General features: G+C 51.6%; 5 protein-coding genes across 5 annotated transcripts; 4 read left to right on the top strand and 1 right to left on the bottom strand.

The window, feature by feature from the left end:
* The first annotated feature begins 205 nt into the window (after positions 1-205).
* On the top strand, positions 206-3,478 carry ASPBRDRAFT_182337 (snoRNA-binding rRNA-processing protein PWP2). The gene is made up of 5 exons (XM_067619970.1): positions 206-269; positions 370-482; positions 552-1,047; positions 1,096-1,343; positions 1,393-3,478. The coding sequence occupies exons 1-5, from the start codon at positions 252-254 to the stop codon at positions 3,227-3,229; spliced, it is 2,712 nt and encodes a 903-aa protein (XP_067476663.1). The 5' UTR covers positions 206-251; the 3' UTR covers positions 3,230-3,478.
* A 453-nt stretch (positions 3,479-3,931) lies between these two features.
* Positions 3,932-5,163, bottom strand: ASPBRDRAFT_130661 (uncharacterized protein; the record flags this gene model as incomplete). The annotated part of the gene is made up of 4 exons (XM_067618247.1): positions 3,932-3,979; positions 4,080-4,585; positions 4,688-4,765; positions 4,839-5,163. 4 exons carry the CDS (start codon positions 5,161-5,163, stop codon positions 3,932-3,934), a joined length of 957 nt encoding a protein of 318 aa, XP_067476662.1.
* Positions 5,164-10,339: 5,176 nt separating this feature from the next.
* ASPBRDRAFT_45728 (WD repeat RBAP46/RBAP48/MSI1 family protein) lies at positions 10,340-12,488 on the top strand. The gene is made up of 6 exons (XM_067625477.1): positions 10,340-10,532; positions 10,590-10,652; positions 10,707-10,812; positions 10,863-11,324; positions 11,382-11,867; positions 11,921-12,488. Exons 1-6 carry the CDS (start codon positions 10,514-10,516, stop codon positions 12,093-12,095), a joined length of 1,311 nt encoding a protein of 436 aa, XP_067476661.1. The 5' UTR covers positions 10,340-10,513; the 3' UTR covers positions 12,096-12,488.
* A 603-nt stretch (positions 12,489-13,091) lies between these two features.
* On the top strand, positions 13,092-14,208 carry ASPBRDRAFT_131124 (GTP cyclohydrolase I; the record flags this gene model as incomplete). Its single annotated transcript, XM_067618299.1, has 4 exons — positions 13,092-13,297; positions 13,351-13,484; positions 13,543-13,847; positions 13,906-14,208. 4 exons carry the CDS (start codon positions 13,092-13,094, stop codon positions 14,206-14,208), a joined length of 948 nt encoding a protein of 315 aa, XP_067476660.1.
* Positions 14,209-15,383: 1,175 nt separating this feature from the next.
* Positions 15,384-17,745, top strand: ASPBRDRAFT_157265 (uncharacterized protein). Its single transcript, XM_067619422.1, has one exon. The coding sequence runs from the start codon at positions 15,452-15,454 to the stop codon at positions 17,732-17,734; it is 2,283 nt and encodes a 760-aa protein (XP_067476659.1). The 5' UTR covers positions 15,384-15,451; the 3' UTR covers positions 17,735-17,745.
* Positions 17,746-18,409: the final 664 nt, after the last annotated feature.

The raw sequence follows: 18,409 nt of genomic DNA, 5'->3' as shown, positions 1-18,409 counted from the left end.
CAGCCCACCCGGGGATACTTGTTGCCTCAGGCAAATAGAAACCGATAGTTCCTTGCCTCATCGGGTTTAGCGTAGACGCTAGGGCCCCGGATGGCGCTAGCACTATTGGAGACTAACGTCCCGGGTCCGGAGCAACAGTTGATCCAGGTTCTTATCGCCCGCTTTTGGCAAGACGATTTTTTTGAAGATCGTCCGAATTGGCAGAGAAAAGCGCTTGCTGATTGACGTACAAACGGATTCGGTTGGCGACAATGAAGACGGATTTTAAGGTGAGCTCATTCTATTTGACATCTTTAGGTTGAATGTGGACACGCGGTGCTTAGCGGAAATGAAATGCTGGAAAATGATCTAACAACAGATGTCGACTAGTTCTCCAACCTACTGGGTACGGTCTATCGCAAAGGTAATCTGCTCTTTACGCCCGATGGTACCTGCTTGATCTCCCCAGTGGGCAATCAGGTCTCGGTATTCGACCTAGTGCAGTATGTCTCTCCAATTTACTGGTGCTTGTCAGGGGCAGACAACGTATACTGATGCACCCCTCTCCGCAGCAACACATCCTATACCCTTCCCTTTGCGCACCGCACCAATATCGACCGCGTCGCTCTTTCACCTCGCGGCAACCTCCTGTTGACCATTGACGAGAATGGCCGCGCCATTCTGACCAACTTCCTCCGCCGAATTGTCATTCATCACTTCTCTTTCAAAGGCCGTGTCTCCGCGCTCCAATTCTCCCCATCTGGTCGTCACTTCGCCGTCGGAGTAGGCAGACGCCTGCAGTTCTGGCACACCCCGACAACACCGGGCGCTGACAACAATGGCGAGCTCGAATTTGCTCCCTTCGTCTTGCACCGTGACCTTGCCGGTCATTTCGACGTGATCCAGCACATCGAGTGGTCCAGCGACTCCCGCTTCTTGCTCACAGCTTCCAAGGACTTGACGGCCCGGGTATGGAGTATGGACCCAGAGGAGGGCTTCGAGCCCACTACCTTGGCTGGTCATCGTCAGGGCGTGAAGGCGGCGTACTTCTCTGCTGATCAAGAATCGGTAAGTCTGCGCGCAGGAGTAAACCGAACTTGAGCTAATCGCAAATAGATCTACACAGTCAGCTCCGACGGAGCTCTTTTCCGATGGGAATATGTGACCAAGAAGGACCCGGAGACTATGGATGATATTGCGGAGGCTCGATGGAGAATTGTCAAGAAGGATTTCTTCATGCAGAATGATGCCAAGGTTAACTGTGCCGCCTTCCATGCGCCCACCAACTTGCTGGTTGTCGGGTTCTCGAACGGTCTGTTCGGGCTCTATGACCTTCCGGAATTCAACATGATCCATCAGCTGAGGTATGATTGTCGGCGAAATACTGATCTACAGAAGCTGACTGGCGTCTAGTGTCTCCCAGAGCAACATCGACTGCGTTACGATAAACAAGTCGGGCGAGTGGCTGGCGTTTGGCTCCTCCCAGCATGGACAACTGCTGGTTTGGGAGTGGCAGTCAGAGTCCTACATTTTGAAGCAGCAAGGCCACCTTGATTCCATGAATGCATTGGCTTACTCCCCCGACGGTCAAAGAATTGTCACTGCGGCAGATGATGGAAAGATCAAGGTCTGGGACGTTAAGTCTGGCTTCTGTCTCGTCACATTTACGGAACACACGAGTGGAGTCACGGCGTGCGAGTTCTCCAAGAAAGGAAATGTCCTGTTCACAGCGTCCCTTGACGGCTCCGTGAGAGCATGGGATCTCATTCGTTATCGAAACTTCCGCACTTTCACCGCTCCATCCCGCTTGTCCTTCTCTTCGCTTGCTGTCGACCCTAGTGGTGAGGTGGTCTGCGCCGGCTCTCCAGACTCCTTCGATATCCATATCTGGTCAGTACAGACTGGTCAGCTGCTTGACCAGTTAGCTGGTCATGAAGGTCCCATTGCTACCATGGCGTTTGCCGCAGACGGAAGCCATTTGGTGACCGGCAGTTGGGACCGCACCGTTCGTGTATGGAGCATTTTCGGGCGGACACAAACCAGTGAGCCGCTCCAGCTCCAAGCGGATGTGCTGAGTGTGGCTTTCCGACCTGACGGAAAGCAGGTCGCCGCATCGACCTTGGACGGACAGCTGAGTTTCTGGTCGGTGGAGAATGCCGTACAAGTCGGTGGAGTGGATGGCCGCCGTGATGTGTCTGGTGGACGCAAGATCACCGACCGTCAAACGGCTGCGAATGCTGCCGGAACCAAGTCTTTCCGCTGTATCAAGTACAGCTCCGACGGTAGTTGTATTCTCGCTGCTGGAAACAGCAAGTACATCTGCCTGTACGACGTGGCGACGGGCTCTATGCTGAAGAAGTATACCGTGTCGGTCAACACCTCCCTTGATGGAACCCAGGAAATCCTCAACAGCCGTGATATGACCGAAGCTGGCCCGCGAGGCCTCATCGACGAAACCGGCGAAGCCTCCGACCACGAGACCCGTGTGGACCGCAACCTGCCTGGAGCCAAGCGTGGTGACCCCGGAATCCGCACGACGCGGCCAGAGGTTCGCGTCACGTCAGTCGACTTTTCGCCTACCGGCCGTGCATTCTGTGCGGCTTCCACCGAGGGATTGCTGATCTACAGCTTGGACTCGGACCTTGTTTTCGATCCCTACGATCTTGATATCTCGATCACGCCGTCCAGCATCCTGGCCACCCTGGAAGGTGCCAAGCGAGCCGCTGCAACGGGCGAAGTAAACGACGATGACACCTTCCTGAAGGCATTCATCATGGCATTCCGTCTGAACGAGCAAAAACTCATTCGGGCGGTTCACGAAGCCATCCCTCCTGCCGAAATCACCCATGTGGTCCGCTCGGTGCCTACGGTCTACCTTCCCCGTCTCCTCCGCTTCGTGGCCCACGCCGCGGAAGAGACGCCCCATCTCGAGTTCAACCTGCTGTGGATTGAAGCGCTATTCAGCAACCACGGCCGATACTTTAAGGAGAACTCGGGAAGCTTCGCGCCTGAGCTCCGTGCGGTGCAGCGCGCCGTCGACGAGATCAACAACAGTTTGAAGCGACTCACGGAGAAGAACATCCACAACCTCAACTACCTCCTTTCAAGGCCGGTCCTTGCCGGAAACAAGAAGCCTGATCTGGCCATGAGAGCGCTGGGTGAGACTCTTGAGCCTAATGCGGATGACGAGAAGATGTCTGAAGCTGACTCCAACGAAGAGGGTGAAGGAGAATGGGTTGGTCTTGAATGAATGTGAAATGTATGCTATGTCTGTTGGTTTGTTTTCCCTGTAATCTTTAGACCTTCCTGTTCTTTGTTTACTCTCCCAGCCCGTCTTCCTGCTTTGCTTTGCTTTGCATTTGCGCCTGGCGTTCGATCTGTGGTATATACCTGGAGATACAAAAAAGGGGGGGCAGCAAAAAGTTGGGAGTATTGCTGTGTTTATAGGTCGAGTTGACCGTATACTGAATATATGAGTATAATATAGAAATATTTGCTGTTCGCTTTGCGTAGTACGTGTGTATAGTGAGTGTAAAGTCCGCTCCTTGGGTAACTCATAACCCTAGAGTGAGAGTAGGGTTCAGCACTATATAAGCAGTAGTTAATTGCAGCTGAACTTGACTCTTGTCTCAATACTAGTATTTCAAATTTCCAGGCTAGACACTACCTAACATACAAGCTAGTATTCATATTTGCACAAGATGCATATGGCTATCTCAAAAAACGAATGTGAGCTAAGTTCTCGACTTCACTATCATATGAAGAACAGACTACTTCACTTGTGCAGTGTATTACATCAACTTCTGGCAAACAAATCTCTCCAGCTGCGGGAATCGGTGTATACATGAAAGACATTGACAAACAATCAGCTACATATCATCACCTCTTCATTCCTCCAGACACCAGCCCAGTCCATCCTCCACAATGAACCCCCGACTATCCAGTGCAAGCATCACAGAATAGCCACTGCATTAGGCGGACTAGCCACACCCCCAGGAACCTAAACAAGCAGCCCCAATTAGCCCGCTCCCCATCCAAAACCACAAACAACTAAACAAAATAACAAAAGAGTAGTAGGGGGGAAAAGAAGATAAGCTTACCTTCAACGGCACACTGCACAAAAAGAACCCCCATCTTCCCTTCTTCCTACAATATTCCGCCAACTCCTCCAAATCAAAATACTCTCCAATCGGCATTCCCCACCCGGCCAAACACCACTCATGCAGCGTCATCCCCCGTTCATGTTTAATTGGCGCAGGTTCCAAGCTCGGCGTATCAGATGCCACGGCCGCGAACTGGTTCTCCCATAGCCAGCGCAGCATGGCCTCTCCGTTCTCGATGCCTGCGAAGCATGGGGCTGGACGGTTGGCGAGCTCTTCCTCCTGGGTTGGGGTGAGGGCGTTGAAGGCAGCTGTGAAGCCTGTCCGGATGAAGAGGATGTCGCCGGGGCGGGGGTGGATGTTATATTCGGTGATGAGCGATTGGAGGTGCGAGAGGGGAATGCTGCTAGTTGTGAAGGGGGTTAGGGGGATTGAGTGGCTGGTGGCCCAGTGGGCGTAGTCGAGAAGAATGCCGCGGCCAGTGATGCCGCCTTTTTTGGCCCATGCTGTTTTTATATCATACAGTATATTTGTTAGTCGTGTGTGTTTAAATGGTACTAGATGTAGTAGGAGTGGGTAACTAGTAGTAGTAGGAAGTATATACTCACCATCAATCCCCAACACACTCGTCGACTTCAACTCCTCCAAGCAATGACCATTGAACCAGCATCCGTGTTTCTGGTTTCCTACATCGCATTAGCATCGCTCATTTACAGTTCTTCGTGAGTAATCATAATATGTTGGAATGAAGAAGAGTACCATAATGCCGAAACCCATCCCACTGCGTACTCGTTTGCGTATTAAACGTCAACACATCATCATTCACGAACCGCGGCGCCTTGTTAATCAGTTCCTGGACGAACGGCTTCCGACCGAAGCTGGAATGTCGCACACGGTCGAGTGGCAGATCTAGGGAAATGCGGACGCCGTCGCGGATTTCCTCGGTTGCAGCTTGTCGGACGGTTTCCGGGGTCAGTAGATTCAGCATCCCCAGGTCATTGTTGGCTGGGCCGAAGAGACCCCAGGCGTTTCCTGGAGGGCCGGAGGGGTCGAGGGTCAGGTTGTCGAAGGAGGGGAGGGACATTTTCCAATCTAGATAGTATTATGAATATGGATCTGCGTGGGTGATTCATGGGGGTGGCTGTCATCTACTATATAGTAGTAACTAGCAGTAAAGTGTGCGGATACTTTTCCAGCTTGTGTCTCCGCAGAATCGGGACATCTCCGACCGATCTTCTCTTTCCCCGGATTAATCAACAGTTACTAGTAGTTACTAGTCGGGGTGATGTCAATGCTTAATATTGGTAGGTTTTTCTAAGTTACTATCTCTCTCCAATGCGGGGAATTATTGATCCAATCATGGTACATCGTCCATAAGGTCATTCGGGTATCGAGTCACTGGCGGGTTCTACATACATTAAAAATACTTCCATCAACATCCTTCCTGTATATACACCCCAGCCAACTCTATATCCCAACGCCATTGCTGAACAACCACATCCATCATCGTGTAAAACAGCTAGCTCTTAATTCTCTCCAGCAACCGCCGCTCCGCGTCCCCGACCACGGCCCCGGAATCCATTCCCCCGGTCTCCCCGCATATTTCCACGACCACGGCCTCGTCCAGAGATGCTCTGCGGCGGTGGCACTTGCGAGTAGTTCTTGGGCCGGAAGTTCGGATTATGAGCGAGCACTCCGGCTGCCGGGTCGTCGTTATCCACGGCGACATATCCGCCTCGCGTGCGGGCCGGTCCTCCACGCCCACCACGGCCGCCTCCGTTCATGCCTCCTCGGCCTCGACCACCGGCTGGCGACGCACTGTTGGGTTGGGGTCGGAACGGCAACGTGGTGGAGGCACCGCGTCCACGTCCGCGACCATTACCCATGCCGGCGACTGCGCCACGGTAGGAATTACCCAAGGGCGGTGGGGCCGGGGCTTCTCTCAGCTGTCCCTGCCCACCGGGCCCAAGCGGAGCCCCATACCCGGCGACAGTCAACGGCGTTTGCTGAGGCTGCTTTTGTCCGCTGCTCGATGCACGAGTGTTGACGGTTAGCTGCCGGTAGGAGACGTTCAGCACCGATGACGCCAACACCGTCTGGCCTCGGAACGGAGAGCAGCGGTCGCCGAGCGTGGTACCGCTCATGAAAGAGACATCGAAGACCACGTCGAGTAGGAGGGCCCGTGGTGTCCGGGTAAGGCCGACAACGGTGCCTCGAGTGGCGATGGGTACCTTGCCGGAATCTTGGGCGTACACGACCCGGTCTCCCAGCTTGAACGTCTGGTTACCAAGTCTCTGCTCGACGTCGGACGGCCGCAACAGGGCGCTGCGCGGTAGGCCACGGACCGCCTTCACTTCCATGGGTGGCATGCTCTGGATAAGCTGGTCGGCATCTTGCTCGATCAACTTCACCAGGTCAGAATCAAGCTGTTCCGCATCAAGAGGGACACGCTCGAAGTTTTTCGCTTCAACTGACTTCAGCCAGTCTCGAATCTCCTTCATCTTCAAGAGAGCAATGTCTTCGGGATAGAAGTCCGTGGGCGTATACCGATCATTCTGAGGATTGCGCTGAATGCCCGCGATAAATTCGGGAAAGTTGATCATATACTGTTGCAGGAGTTCCACGGCCTTGGGGCTGAATTCCCAGCCAGAGTCTCCACGGCGAGAATAGCCGAGAACCTTTTGCTTCCGGGCCTCGAATTTCAGATTGAGACCAAGATTGACACGCTGCCCTTCGATGTCAACGGAGAACGACGAGGTGATTTTGGCTAGAACCAGTGGATTGAGCCGCAAGCTACGAGCGATGGCGTACGACGGCATGTAAGGGCAGAGCTTCTCAGCATCTCTGGCTCGGTCTCTTCCGAATTCCGGTTCTCGAACCTTCACCGCTGCAATCATTCCATTCACCTTGCCCTGTTGATGACCCGTGATCTGAACGGGCCGTCCATAGTTGTATTCTCCGAGCATGAACGCTCGGGAGTTTTCGGGGAACTCCTCCTCGATGGGTAGGGCCTCCCGCTCAATGAAACGTTGATCGGGATTGATCACATCGTCAACCAACAGCTGGAGGGCGTAGTCGGTCTCTTGCCCAGGGATATCGGCAAATTCCTTGACTGTGGCCCCCTCATCTGTCTTGATCAAGCCCTTAAGCAGCTGAACATGCACCATCGACTCAACCGGGCCAATAATGGTACCAAGTCTCTTGCTGTAAGACGATTCGATCCGCTCTGCCTTCCTCTTCCACTGATCGATCTGAGCAGGCGTGTGAGGGATAGAAACAACATGACCGGTAGGTTCGGGAAGAATATAGTCGAAGAGTTCATCTGATACACGAATCACGAGAGCTTCCTGCAAGAACGGGTAACCCACATGGACGCGCTGACCGAGTTTCTGCTTAGCCAACTCAACGCTCGACCTGCTCCCAGGATCGAGCAGGGTAATGACCATGCTCTCGTTTCGGCTTTCCTGCTGGAAAACAGTGACACCATGGTGGCCTAGTTGACCAACATGGGGCAGCGTCTTCAGACTAGGGAAGCCAGCCAACGCTGCAGCTCCCATTTGCACGCCATCCATCAACCCAATGTACGGTTCAAGCCCATCCATGGTCGGCAAATCGAAAATGTTCTCGATGCAGTGGCAGTTCGGAATGTCTGGGAACACACCGGGAAGAGAGGACGGGTAGATGAATTGCACTTCTGGGGAGTAAGTGAACTTGAGACTGGCACCAAAGCCATTCCGTGCTTTCTCATCTGGGGTCAGCAAGTGCTCCCTAGTTGCGAGCGCATCCAACAGGCGACGTTCTTCAATGAAGGGAATCTTGACTACTGCCTCCCATTCCATCTTCTTTCCATTCATGTCCAGTTCAAAATCACGGGGGTAGAAATCGACGATCGGGGAATCCGGAGAAGTCATCAAGTCCCGGTATGCTGCAGGAACAATCTTCTTGCTTCGATCAGGCAACACACCCATCAGCTGCTCATATGGCCGGAAAGGCTTGCCAAGTCGGAAGTTGGTGTCTGCCTTGAGACCCTTCTTTACGTCTGTGAGAAGTTAGTCGGAATATTCTGTCTCTGCAGAGGTTCGACACTAACCGGAGATCATCGGTGCATAGTGATACCTGAAGAACCATGGCCAGGATGCAATGCCTCTGTAGTAGTAGTACAGGACCCACTGGAGACCCTGTACATAGTTCTCCGTCAACTCCCTCATTTCCTCATGGTTGTCAAGCCCCCAGCCGAATTTGCCAACGTAGTAATTATTCTTCCATTCTTGGAACTTTTCTTCATATTTCTTCTCCGCCGCTTGTTGGGCTTCCTCGGCCGATAGCTCTTGGACCTTTGCGTTGTCGTATCTTCGAATAATCCGCTGAACAGCGACGGAAGCCTCTTCATCCTCGTCGTCGCTGTCTTCATTGTCATTTCCAGGAAGCTGCACACGGATAAACCGATCGCCATGTTCGTCTGCGACGGTCGTCCATGGTAGCCGAAGATCATCTGCCAGTTGCTCCACAAACTTGCGGTCACGAGCAGGTAATGAAGAGGCAAAGTCAAGAGGCTTAGTTTCTGCCGCCTTTCCAGGTCGGTTCAGAACGTATTTCTTGACTTGCTTGAATAATTCTTTCTGAGCAGGAGTGATTGCGAGACCCTTGGGCTTCTCCTGGGGCTCTGTACCACCGCCTTTCTTGGCCTGAATCCACCGTGCATCCGAATACTCGTGCTCAAAGAAGCGAAACTCGACATCGCTCAGGGCGTCCAAAAGAATGCCCAATCGGTCCATTTGAATAACACCTTGTTCGTTAATGTAACCACCCATCTTGGGCAATGATTCCTTATAAATCTTGAACATGAATGCCAGAGCACCCTCATTGATATGCAGGTTGGGCAAGTTTGGCAAAAAGTCGTTTCCAACGAAGAAAGCCATCAGAATGAAATCATCAATAACCTTTTCCATGTCAAAGGGAAAGCTCAGGACACCGTCCTGTTCCAACTCCTGAAACTCCAGCTCCAAATATTCTCTAACCATACACAGATGCAAAAGGAAGAAATTCTGGTGTTCAAGCTCCTTAGATTTCTTCTGGACTTGACGACCGAAGGTGACTTCTTCACGGAGCAGGGAGAAGTGGGGATCGTGACTTAGAAGCCCCAACATGATCAGGTCAGCGTCAAGGCCGTACAGACAGTGACGGACGTTGGGATCGTAAAGAGGCTGTGCTTTCGCATGCCGGATGTACTCCATGATCTTGTGTTCACCTTCACCTGGAACTTCGTGGCCAGAAAGTACGATCTCAACTCCCTGCCAATCCTTGTCCTCGGAAATCTTCTTGTTGATAAAGTATTTCAATTGCTCGGTTAACTTGGCCATGAACTCAGTACCGGGAGTAATGCAGTTGCTGTCAAAAGCATCCTCCTTAGGCATCTCGACGCCCTGAGCAATTGCCTTTTCCTTGGCTGTCTCAGCGTCCAAAGCCGTCCGGAAACGTCGGGCACGCTGCTGGTTCATCTTGGCACGCGGAGCCACACCATCGACCGCCATGAAGAAAAGCTTCTTAGGCTTGATCTTGCCATACAAATGCTCGATATAATTAAAAATAGCGATGAACATTTTGTCCTCGGTCATTCGAAAAGTCGGCGAATCACTATCCTTGTGTGTACAGTTATGAATAATGCCATTCATATCCAGATATAGGTTGTCGAATTCCGGTATACGGTTCTCCGCGATCAACATAGAGATCGCGGGATACCGCTCGCTCAGCCAGCGGAAGAACTTGGGAACACCCATGGCGAAATTTGTGAAAAGAGATATTCGCAAACTATAGAGACGTAAGATGTATAAGAGGAAAGGAGCGTCCTTGCGTCGTGGTCGTCGTAGTAGTCGTCAGGTTTCAATGAAGCACCCAAGCTCGGAGGCGAATCATCCAGCGCACGGCAATGCGGTCGTAGACAAGCAGAAACGACTGGGTATCTTCAGAGAACGTATGACAGTAGAATACAACAAGAGAAGAAAGGCAAACAAAAAGAAAATATGGAAGAGAGATGGGGGCGAGGGACGCCGAGCACGAGGTGAGAGGAGGGGCAGAGTGAAGATAAATGAGACCAAGGAATGATGACTCTTCCAAGTCACTTTTGTGACCTCAGCCATCCGCGGCCGAAGCTCATCAGGTGGTGCCAAGCCCGCCTGCCTAACTGGGCTTAGCGGCTCCGGGCGCCCATTAACGCGCCGCCAAAGGGAAAGTCGCGTTTCTCCAGTGCGAACAGAGAGTGAGAGAGCTTCATCCGCAGCTCAAAGCTCTGCTCCGCTACCCTTCCATTCCCAGATCCCACTTGGCTATCTCAACCCCACCCCTCCTACCTTGGCTTACCTCACAATCCTTAGCAATCGGCTTCACCTGATAATTAACTGATTTCTTGCCTTCAACAACCGCACTTCCCCACAACCATGGAGCCTTACGACGATGGTGAGGTGACCCCCGGATACTGTCGCGCGAGCTTCACTGACCCTTCTCCCCCACTAGGTTTCATTGAGGAGCAGGAAGAGCAGGAGGAGGAGCGCACCGAAGAGAAGATCATTAACGAAGGTGCGCTGTCCCATCCTTAGCGGAGTATCTTCCAAACCAACTAATGTGGAACAGAGTACAAGACGTGGAAGAAGAACGCGCCTTTCCTCTATGACATGATCCTGAGCACGGCATTAGAATGGCCTACCCTCACAACGCAATGGCTACCTGATAAGCAAGAGTATGCGCGCCTATCGTTTTCTTTTCTTTATGAACACTAACTGTTTGCAGTGTTCCCGATAAACCCTATTCGACCCATCGCCTGCTTATTGGCACTCACACCTCGAGTGATGCGCAAAACTACCTGCAAATTGCTCATGTACAGCTCCCTAATCCGACTGCACCTAACCCGGATGACTACGATGAAGAGCGTGGGGAGATTGGCGGATACGGCGGCAGCTCGAAGAAGGCGCCTATGGAAATTAAGTTTAACATTGTGCAAAAGATTGACCACAAGGGTGAAGTCAACAAGGCGCGATATCAACCACAGAACCCCAACATCATTGCCACCATGTGTACAGATGGGCGTGTAATGATCTGGGATCGCTCAAAGCACCCGAGCTTGCCGACAGGCACGGTCAATCCTCAAATGGAGCTTCTAGGCCATACTCGTGAGGGTTTCGGTCTCAGCTGGAGTCCACACACCACTGGTCACCTTGCTACAGGTAGCGAGGACAAGACAGTCCGTCTTTGGTAAGATCTGGTTCAAGCAGTGAAACACGATTGCTACAGGGACTAACCGTTGTACAGGGATTTGACGACATACACAAAGGGTAACAAGGCACTTAAGCCTGTTCGGACGTACACCCATCATTCTTCTATTGTCAACGATGTTCAATACCATCCTCTGCATTCTTCGCTTATCGGAACGGTATCCGATGATATCACCCTCCAAATCCTCGATGTGCGTGAGGCCGAAACTACGCGTGCGGCTGCCTCAGCGGAGGGTCAGCACCGTGACGCCATCAACGCCATTGCATTCAACCCTGCCGCAGAAACTGTCCTGGCCACCGGATCGGCTGACAAGTCGATCGGCCTGTGGGATCTACGTAATTTGAAGACCAAACTACACGCACTCGAATGTCACAACGACTCCGTGACTTCGCTCTCCTGGCACCCATTTGAGGAGGCCGTACTGGCCAGTGCCAGCTATGACCGCAAGATCATGTTTTGGGATCTCAGCCGGACTGGTGAGGAGCAGACCCCTGAGGATGCCCAGGATGGTCCACCCGAGCTGTACGTAACGCTTCCTGTATGTTATCATGTTTTCTTGCTGACACTGTCTCTAGTTTGTTCATGCACGGCGGCCACACGAACCGCATTTCAGATTTCAGCTGGAACCTGAATGACCCGTGGGTGCTCTGCTCGGCGGCCGAGGACAACCTGCTGCAGGTTTGGAAGGTGGCAGATGCGATTGTCGGCAAGGATCTGGAGGACGTGCCGACCGAGGAGTTGGAGCCGTGAGCTACCAGTTTCAGATATGCAAAATCTGCATCAATACTGGTAAGAGGAATGGATCATCTCTCACTTCATGCACTTCTTCGATGAGGTCGCTATCAGCACAGGAGAGCATGTGGGGAGAGAATTACGTAACAACGAATTCTGCTGCACAGTCGGTTATCAGGAGTTTAGTGGCTGCAATGTAACATATGAAGCCTAGCTAGTACTGCATCATTTCCAGACACGATGGTTTTCCCTTGCATCGGTAGACTGCCTCAGGCACCTTCCCGCGTGATGTCGACATGATGATTGGTGCCCCACTTTGGAGCGTTTTTTTGCCGCTGCCAATCGGAGCCGCAATGACCGAGCATTGCAGTGATTTCTTTGCAATGGGGAGTGAGCTCAGATAGAACGAACATTCGATTGTGATTAACAATTGTGGAGTATGCATTGGTGTCTAATCTTGACCTTCCAGTATCCAAATATAGCACTCTAGCAACAGAACAAGTTTACTCTTGGAAAATCGTAATATGGAGGGGAAATTCTCGACATTTTGGGGAGAGGAAGCTTAATCAGCCCCGCTGCTGGAAGCCTGTGAGTGGCTGCAAGGCAAAGGCGGTCAGCACAGCGATCACGCCGCCGTCCGAAAAAGCGGAGGGGTTCGAAAGGGAAATCAAATCATTCAGTCGCCGCCCCTTCGAAGGCCGGAGTCATTCTTAGCTTTTTCGGTTTTTACACTAATCCTTCTCCTTCCAGAATCCTTTTTTTCCTTGCGCTTACTGCCATGTCTCCGACACTGTAACTCTTCCTCCTCCTTTCTCACTTCCATCATCCCTTCTTCAATCCCTAAGGCGTTGCTTAGCCTACTACTATCTACGCCGCCAAAAACCCTCATCTCCTCCGTCTTTCAGTTCCCTCCTATTCGCTTACCTACTTTCCTCCTCCACCTAAACAATCATGGGCTCTGGAACGTCTCCCCCTCCTCCTGGCCCGAAGCCTAGGTCTGCCATACCTTCTCATATGCTGAACGGCAGCTCTCCTCTGCACGCCTCGACCAGCCCCTCTACAAGCTCGCGCGATGCTCGGGAGAGAGAAAGTCTCAACTCCTCCATCCTTTCGTCGTTTACTCCCCGCATCCCGGTAGAGTTCAACTTGCCCGCCTCTGCCGCTCACCCTTCCGGAGAGTCCCTGGTCGACGATACCCCTCGGGGCTCTTCTTCTGCTAAGTATGTTGCGCCTGCGCGATGATATCAATCAATTCACTAATTGCGCGATTCAGGCCAACATTGAGCGATCCTCCCCGCGATCCGAGAGATGAGGCCGGTGCATTGACCCCGCCTGCGACTGTCAGCCGACCAGCGAGCCCTTACACCCTCTTCCCTCCGATCGACTTCGATGGACTGAGCTGGCCTTGTAAGTGATAGTTGATGCGATTGGAAGATCATCGAGGTCTAACGCTTTCCTTCCTCAGGCCCTGGCACCAGGGAGCGACTGGAGTCGTCGCCCGAAGAGACAGAGGAGCGTATCAAGAAGCTCGCAGGAGCTGTCAGGACGATCTTGGAGTGTGTTGGAGAGGACCCGGAAAGAGAGGGCCTGCGCGAGACCCCGGAAAGATATGCCAAGGCCATGCTCTACTTTACTAAGGGTTATGAGGAGAATGTCCGGGATCTTGTCAATGGTGCGGTCTTCCATGAAGATCATGACGAGCTGGTGATTGTCAAAGATATCGAGGTGTTCTCGCTGTGCGAGCACCACATGGTTCCCTTCACTGGAAAGGTAAGATCGCGCTTTTCGGTATGAGTTATAGTGATGCTAACCAAAGCCCGTTTGGCAGATGCACATTGGTTACATTCCTGACCGCCGTGTGCTTGGTCTCTCTAAGTTGGCTCGTTTGGCGGAAATGTTCTCTCGTCGTCTCCAGGTGCAAGAGCGCTTGACCAAGCAAGTTGCTCTGGCTATTTCCGAGGTTCTGAAGCCACGTGGTGTTGGTGTTGTCATGGAGTCGTCCCATCTTTGCATGGTGATGCGTGGTGTGCAAAAGACTAGCAGCACTACCACGACCAGCTGCATGCTTGGCTGCATGCGGTCGAGCGCGAAGACCCGGGAGGAGTTCTTGACTCTGCTGCACCGCCGATAATGTTCTCATGCCTACTCAGCTTCCTTACGACACTTACTTCTTACCCCCCTCGATTTAACACTGGATGGTATTCTTGTTTCACGGAGTTTTGGCGGTCACCTTTCAACAGGTCTTTTGGATTGGCATTTTATTTTACGCCGCGCGGATGGTGTGTTTTTTTTTGCGTTTGGACCGTCTTGGTTTGAAAATACTCTTTGTATAGATATATTCTGTCCCGCGATTGCGATGCACAGATCATCGTTCTCTGGTATGCTCGCTCGATCAGTTTCGATCAACAGCGGAAGACGACTCAAGGGCAGGCGGGCGGCTCTTGTCGTACAACTCGGACGCATGACTCAGCGCCGTGTCGAGGTTGATTCAACATTTGTTTTAATATCTTTTCAACTGGATATAGTGATATGTGGGATGTGTGGACGACGTTATGCTGTGGAAATCTTATAGCCAAAAGCTATGTATATTCGAGATAAGATCAATCTCAACAATTGACTATGTAACTCAGTCTACTGCATACAAAAGCACTCTCTCGTATATAAATTGCTAGGGGGTTTGCAATTTGTGATTTATTCGTGAGTGTCCAGTGTCCAGGGATTACTAAAGCTCATAATTACAACACTTGTACTCCAGACAAAACCCTTATCGTTGCAGCAACCTTTTGATGAATTTGGGATTATAGGTGCAGTGACGCAGAGCTGCGCCTAGGGTAGACGCAAGTAAAATGATTAGAACCATAGCATGGAATATAAATCGAGAAGAAACAACCTGCTCATTCATAGTAATATCATACATACAGTGGATGTAATCTGCAGTAATACTTGAGTTGGCATACTATCTACTCGCTCTTCCAGCCAGTGAATTGTAATAATCAGCATTCACTCACTGCATACAAACAGAGTGTTCTGCACCTCCCATGACGACTCTCGATAGATTGGCGCTGCTAGTGCACAGTGAGCAACTCTATATCTATTCACTGCTTTGCATACCAACTCACATCTGATCTCTCGGCGTTTCCTCTTAGCCTACTACTGTTTCCCAACTGTCTCGGTGTTTGGTGTCGACGACTAAGTATCACCGGTTGGTGCTCTGTTCTTGATAGTTGGTACACGAGTATCGTGTCGCTCATGTAAGACATGCTTCAAAGTTCAACCCCGTTTCAGAAGCGGATCCAGCTGATCACTCTAGTTCTCGGCGTCAGCGTTTTCGTGTTGTTGTTCTAGTTTGCCTTGCACGGCGAGACATTCACAAAATGACCACTTCCACCACCCGCGATGACATCGCTGCCGCTGAGTGCTTGCTCTTCCTCTCGAGCTCTAGAGAGAGCAATCAGACTGAAACCCAGTGCAATGATGCCCATCATAACACGGAACATAGCACTCAGAGCACATTGAGCCTTCCCGGTATTCACGAGAGCAGCTTTGGTCAGAGCTACCCTCAAGCACAGCTTCCTCCTCGACCACAGTTTTATCCTGCACCACAGCTACAGTTACCCCCTCAACCACAGCTTCTCCCTCGAGCACAGAATCCCCATCAAGCGCAGATTCTCCCTGGAGCACAGAATCCTCCTCGAGCACAGAGGCCCCCTCGAGCACAGAGGCCCCCTCGAGCACAGAATCCTCCTCGAACACAGAATTCCCATCAAGCACAGAATTCCCATCAAGCACAGAATCTCCCTGGAGCACAGAATCCTCCTCGAGCACAGCGGCTCCCTCGAACACAACATCCCCCTCAAGCACAGATTCTTCCTCGGCCACAGCATCCCCCTCGAGTACAGCTCCCCCCTGGGCGTTCAAACATCCTCCCGACACCCTCTGCGCCCCTGAGCATCCCTCCACCCTCACATGACTCCAACCAGCAGCAGAGATTCTACACAGTGCCAAACCAGCAACAGAGGTCCGCAGTGCCAAACCAGCAACCCCAGCTCTCTGGAACATACAATAACCCCGAAGTAGCGCTGCAGGCATATCTAATCCGTCAGCAGCTAATCGCCGGTATTCAGCCCCAGAACATCATACCTATGCGTCAGCAGAGCAACAACACAAATGAAAGAACACCGGCCCTGGTGCAGATCAACAACGAGGGCATCACAGTACCGAACATTCCCCCTGCTTCGTTCAGCGGCAGCTTCCAGCCAATTCCCAGGGACCAGTTGGCGTCTATCCCTCTTCAACCAGCCGGGGTTGTGGAAGCAAGACCGCAAATTGCTGCTCAGACTAGGGCTCCAAGCAATACCTTCATCCCAGCAAGACCTGCCAGTGCGTTGGCCCCAAAAGAGACTAAATCCCGAACCGTACAACAGCAGCCACGGAATATCGGCCGTCCAGAAGTCAGACCAGTGCCACAGCAGCCACGAGACATTGGTCGTCAGGAAGCCGGACCAGTACCACAGCAGGCACGAAACATCGCCCCCCAGGAAGCCAGACCAATGCCACAGCAGCCACAAGATATCGGCCATCCAGCATTGAACATGGGTCCGACTCACGGTGCCGAAATTCAGCCACCTGCGCAAGCTCAAGACCCTAACATCCCTCATGGAGGATACGACCTCCTACGAGGCCTCTCATACTATCCGCAAATCTCCATTCTCCTCACCAGTTATCTCGACATTGAAGACATAGTCAACTTAGGTGCTTTATCCAAACCATTCCACCAATTCCTCAGCACACATCTCGGACATATTATCCCAACCATTGCGGCAGCCCGGTACCCCTTCTCTGCATTTAATTTCCCCTTCCTCTGCTATCCTAAACTGTGCACCATACCCGGCCAGTGGTGCAGCCCCCAACCCCAAGACCGCCAATATAACCTCGACCTCCTCGTTCCCTCCATCCCGTGGCTCCGAATGATTGCATACCGCGAGAACATGGTGGAAGAAATTCTCATCCTCCTCTGCGAGGCCGGCTACAATCTCCCGGTGCAATGTATCCCTCCGGTCATGAAACTATGGGCTTTAATGGACATCCCCGACAACGAGCGCCGGGAGTGGACGGTGCGCAACCGGCGCCTCTGGCAAGATGGGGACATATTTCTCGCAGTACTGTTTCTTGTCCAACTGGACATGTATTTGCGCAAAAGCCGCGGCCAGCAAAGCAACAGTCTCCGACGACTGATTATGGCGCAGCCTACTCTTACCTTCCTACATGATTATATCAAGGGAACAGTGTTGCAGTCTCCCACCCATGTTTTGCTGGAATATGTACGCTGGAAATACGCACCTGAAGTTACTCAGGGGGAAAGGGATGTCTTCGGCGTGCCGATTGAAGAGGCGGGTAACTTGCAGTATGAGTGGTATGGCAAGCGCGGAAGGGGTGAGGAACCACGGGTGAAGTTGCGTCGTCCCGATGACCGCATTTTGCTGGAGCTGACAAGCAGAGGCCTGAGTTCGCATGATATGTACATCGAATTCTTCGTGACCGGACGTGGTTCTATTTTCTACCCTTTGAATAGGATGTCAGTATCTTGGGTTGCGGAGATGAGGGCATATGTGGAACAAAATGGGGGTAACTGGATGGATGCCGTGAGATTGGATTGATGGGTTTTCTTAACATTGTGGTGGAAGTATTGGTTGGAAGATTTGAACTGGCAGATCCTGGTTATGTAGTTTCAGGGTGGATTGATTGTCTGTTTCCTCATTGTTGTCGATGATTTACATGAGAGTCATGGTCATGGAATGATGTAGTCAAAAGAAAAGCAGGTTACTTTAGAATGATGATTTTAAATGAAAAATATCCAATCTCAATAACTCTCTTGTTGCATTCTCATGCTTCAATCTCGAGATTGCTGAACTGCTTTGGACAATCCTTCTACCTGGCCAACAAGACATTCTCATCTACAGGTCTCGCCAGATATCGCTTGATTGTTGATCCCACGAACACCTTCTCTTCTTTGACACCCCTATTCAGATATATACGCAAGGAAGTGGCGACTCATGTCATCCTACACAGTGAGACCTTGGGACCGCATCTTCAGTGGCAGATCATGTCAGGTGTATTCGGTGTCTCACATACTATTACTCCATAGCAAGTTTAGATACTTCGTACATTCCTTCAATTCTAAAGATAGTAGCTTCCGTCTATATTTTAGCGTAAATACATGAATGCATGTCTTTAAAATAGCGTCCGAATGCGTTCGGAAATTATTTCCAAATATCGAAAAGCTGATCCTAGTATCCTACGGGGTCATGCGTCCCCTCCTGAAATAGACGCTA

Source organism: Aspergillus brasiliensis (assembly GCF_001889945.1).
Source record: "Aspergillus brasiliensis CBS 101740 unplaced genomic scaffold ASPBRscaffold_10, whole genome shotgun sequence".
Classification (NCBI taxonomy): domain Eukaryota; kingdom Fungi; phylum Ascomycota; class Eurotiomycetes; order Eurotiales; family Aspergillaceae; genus Aspergillus; species Aspergillus brasiliensis.
This window is presented reverse-complemented; position numbering and strand designations above follow the sequence as displayed.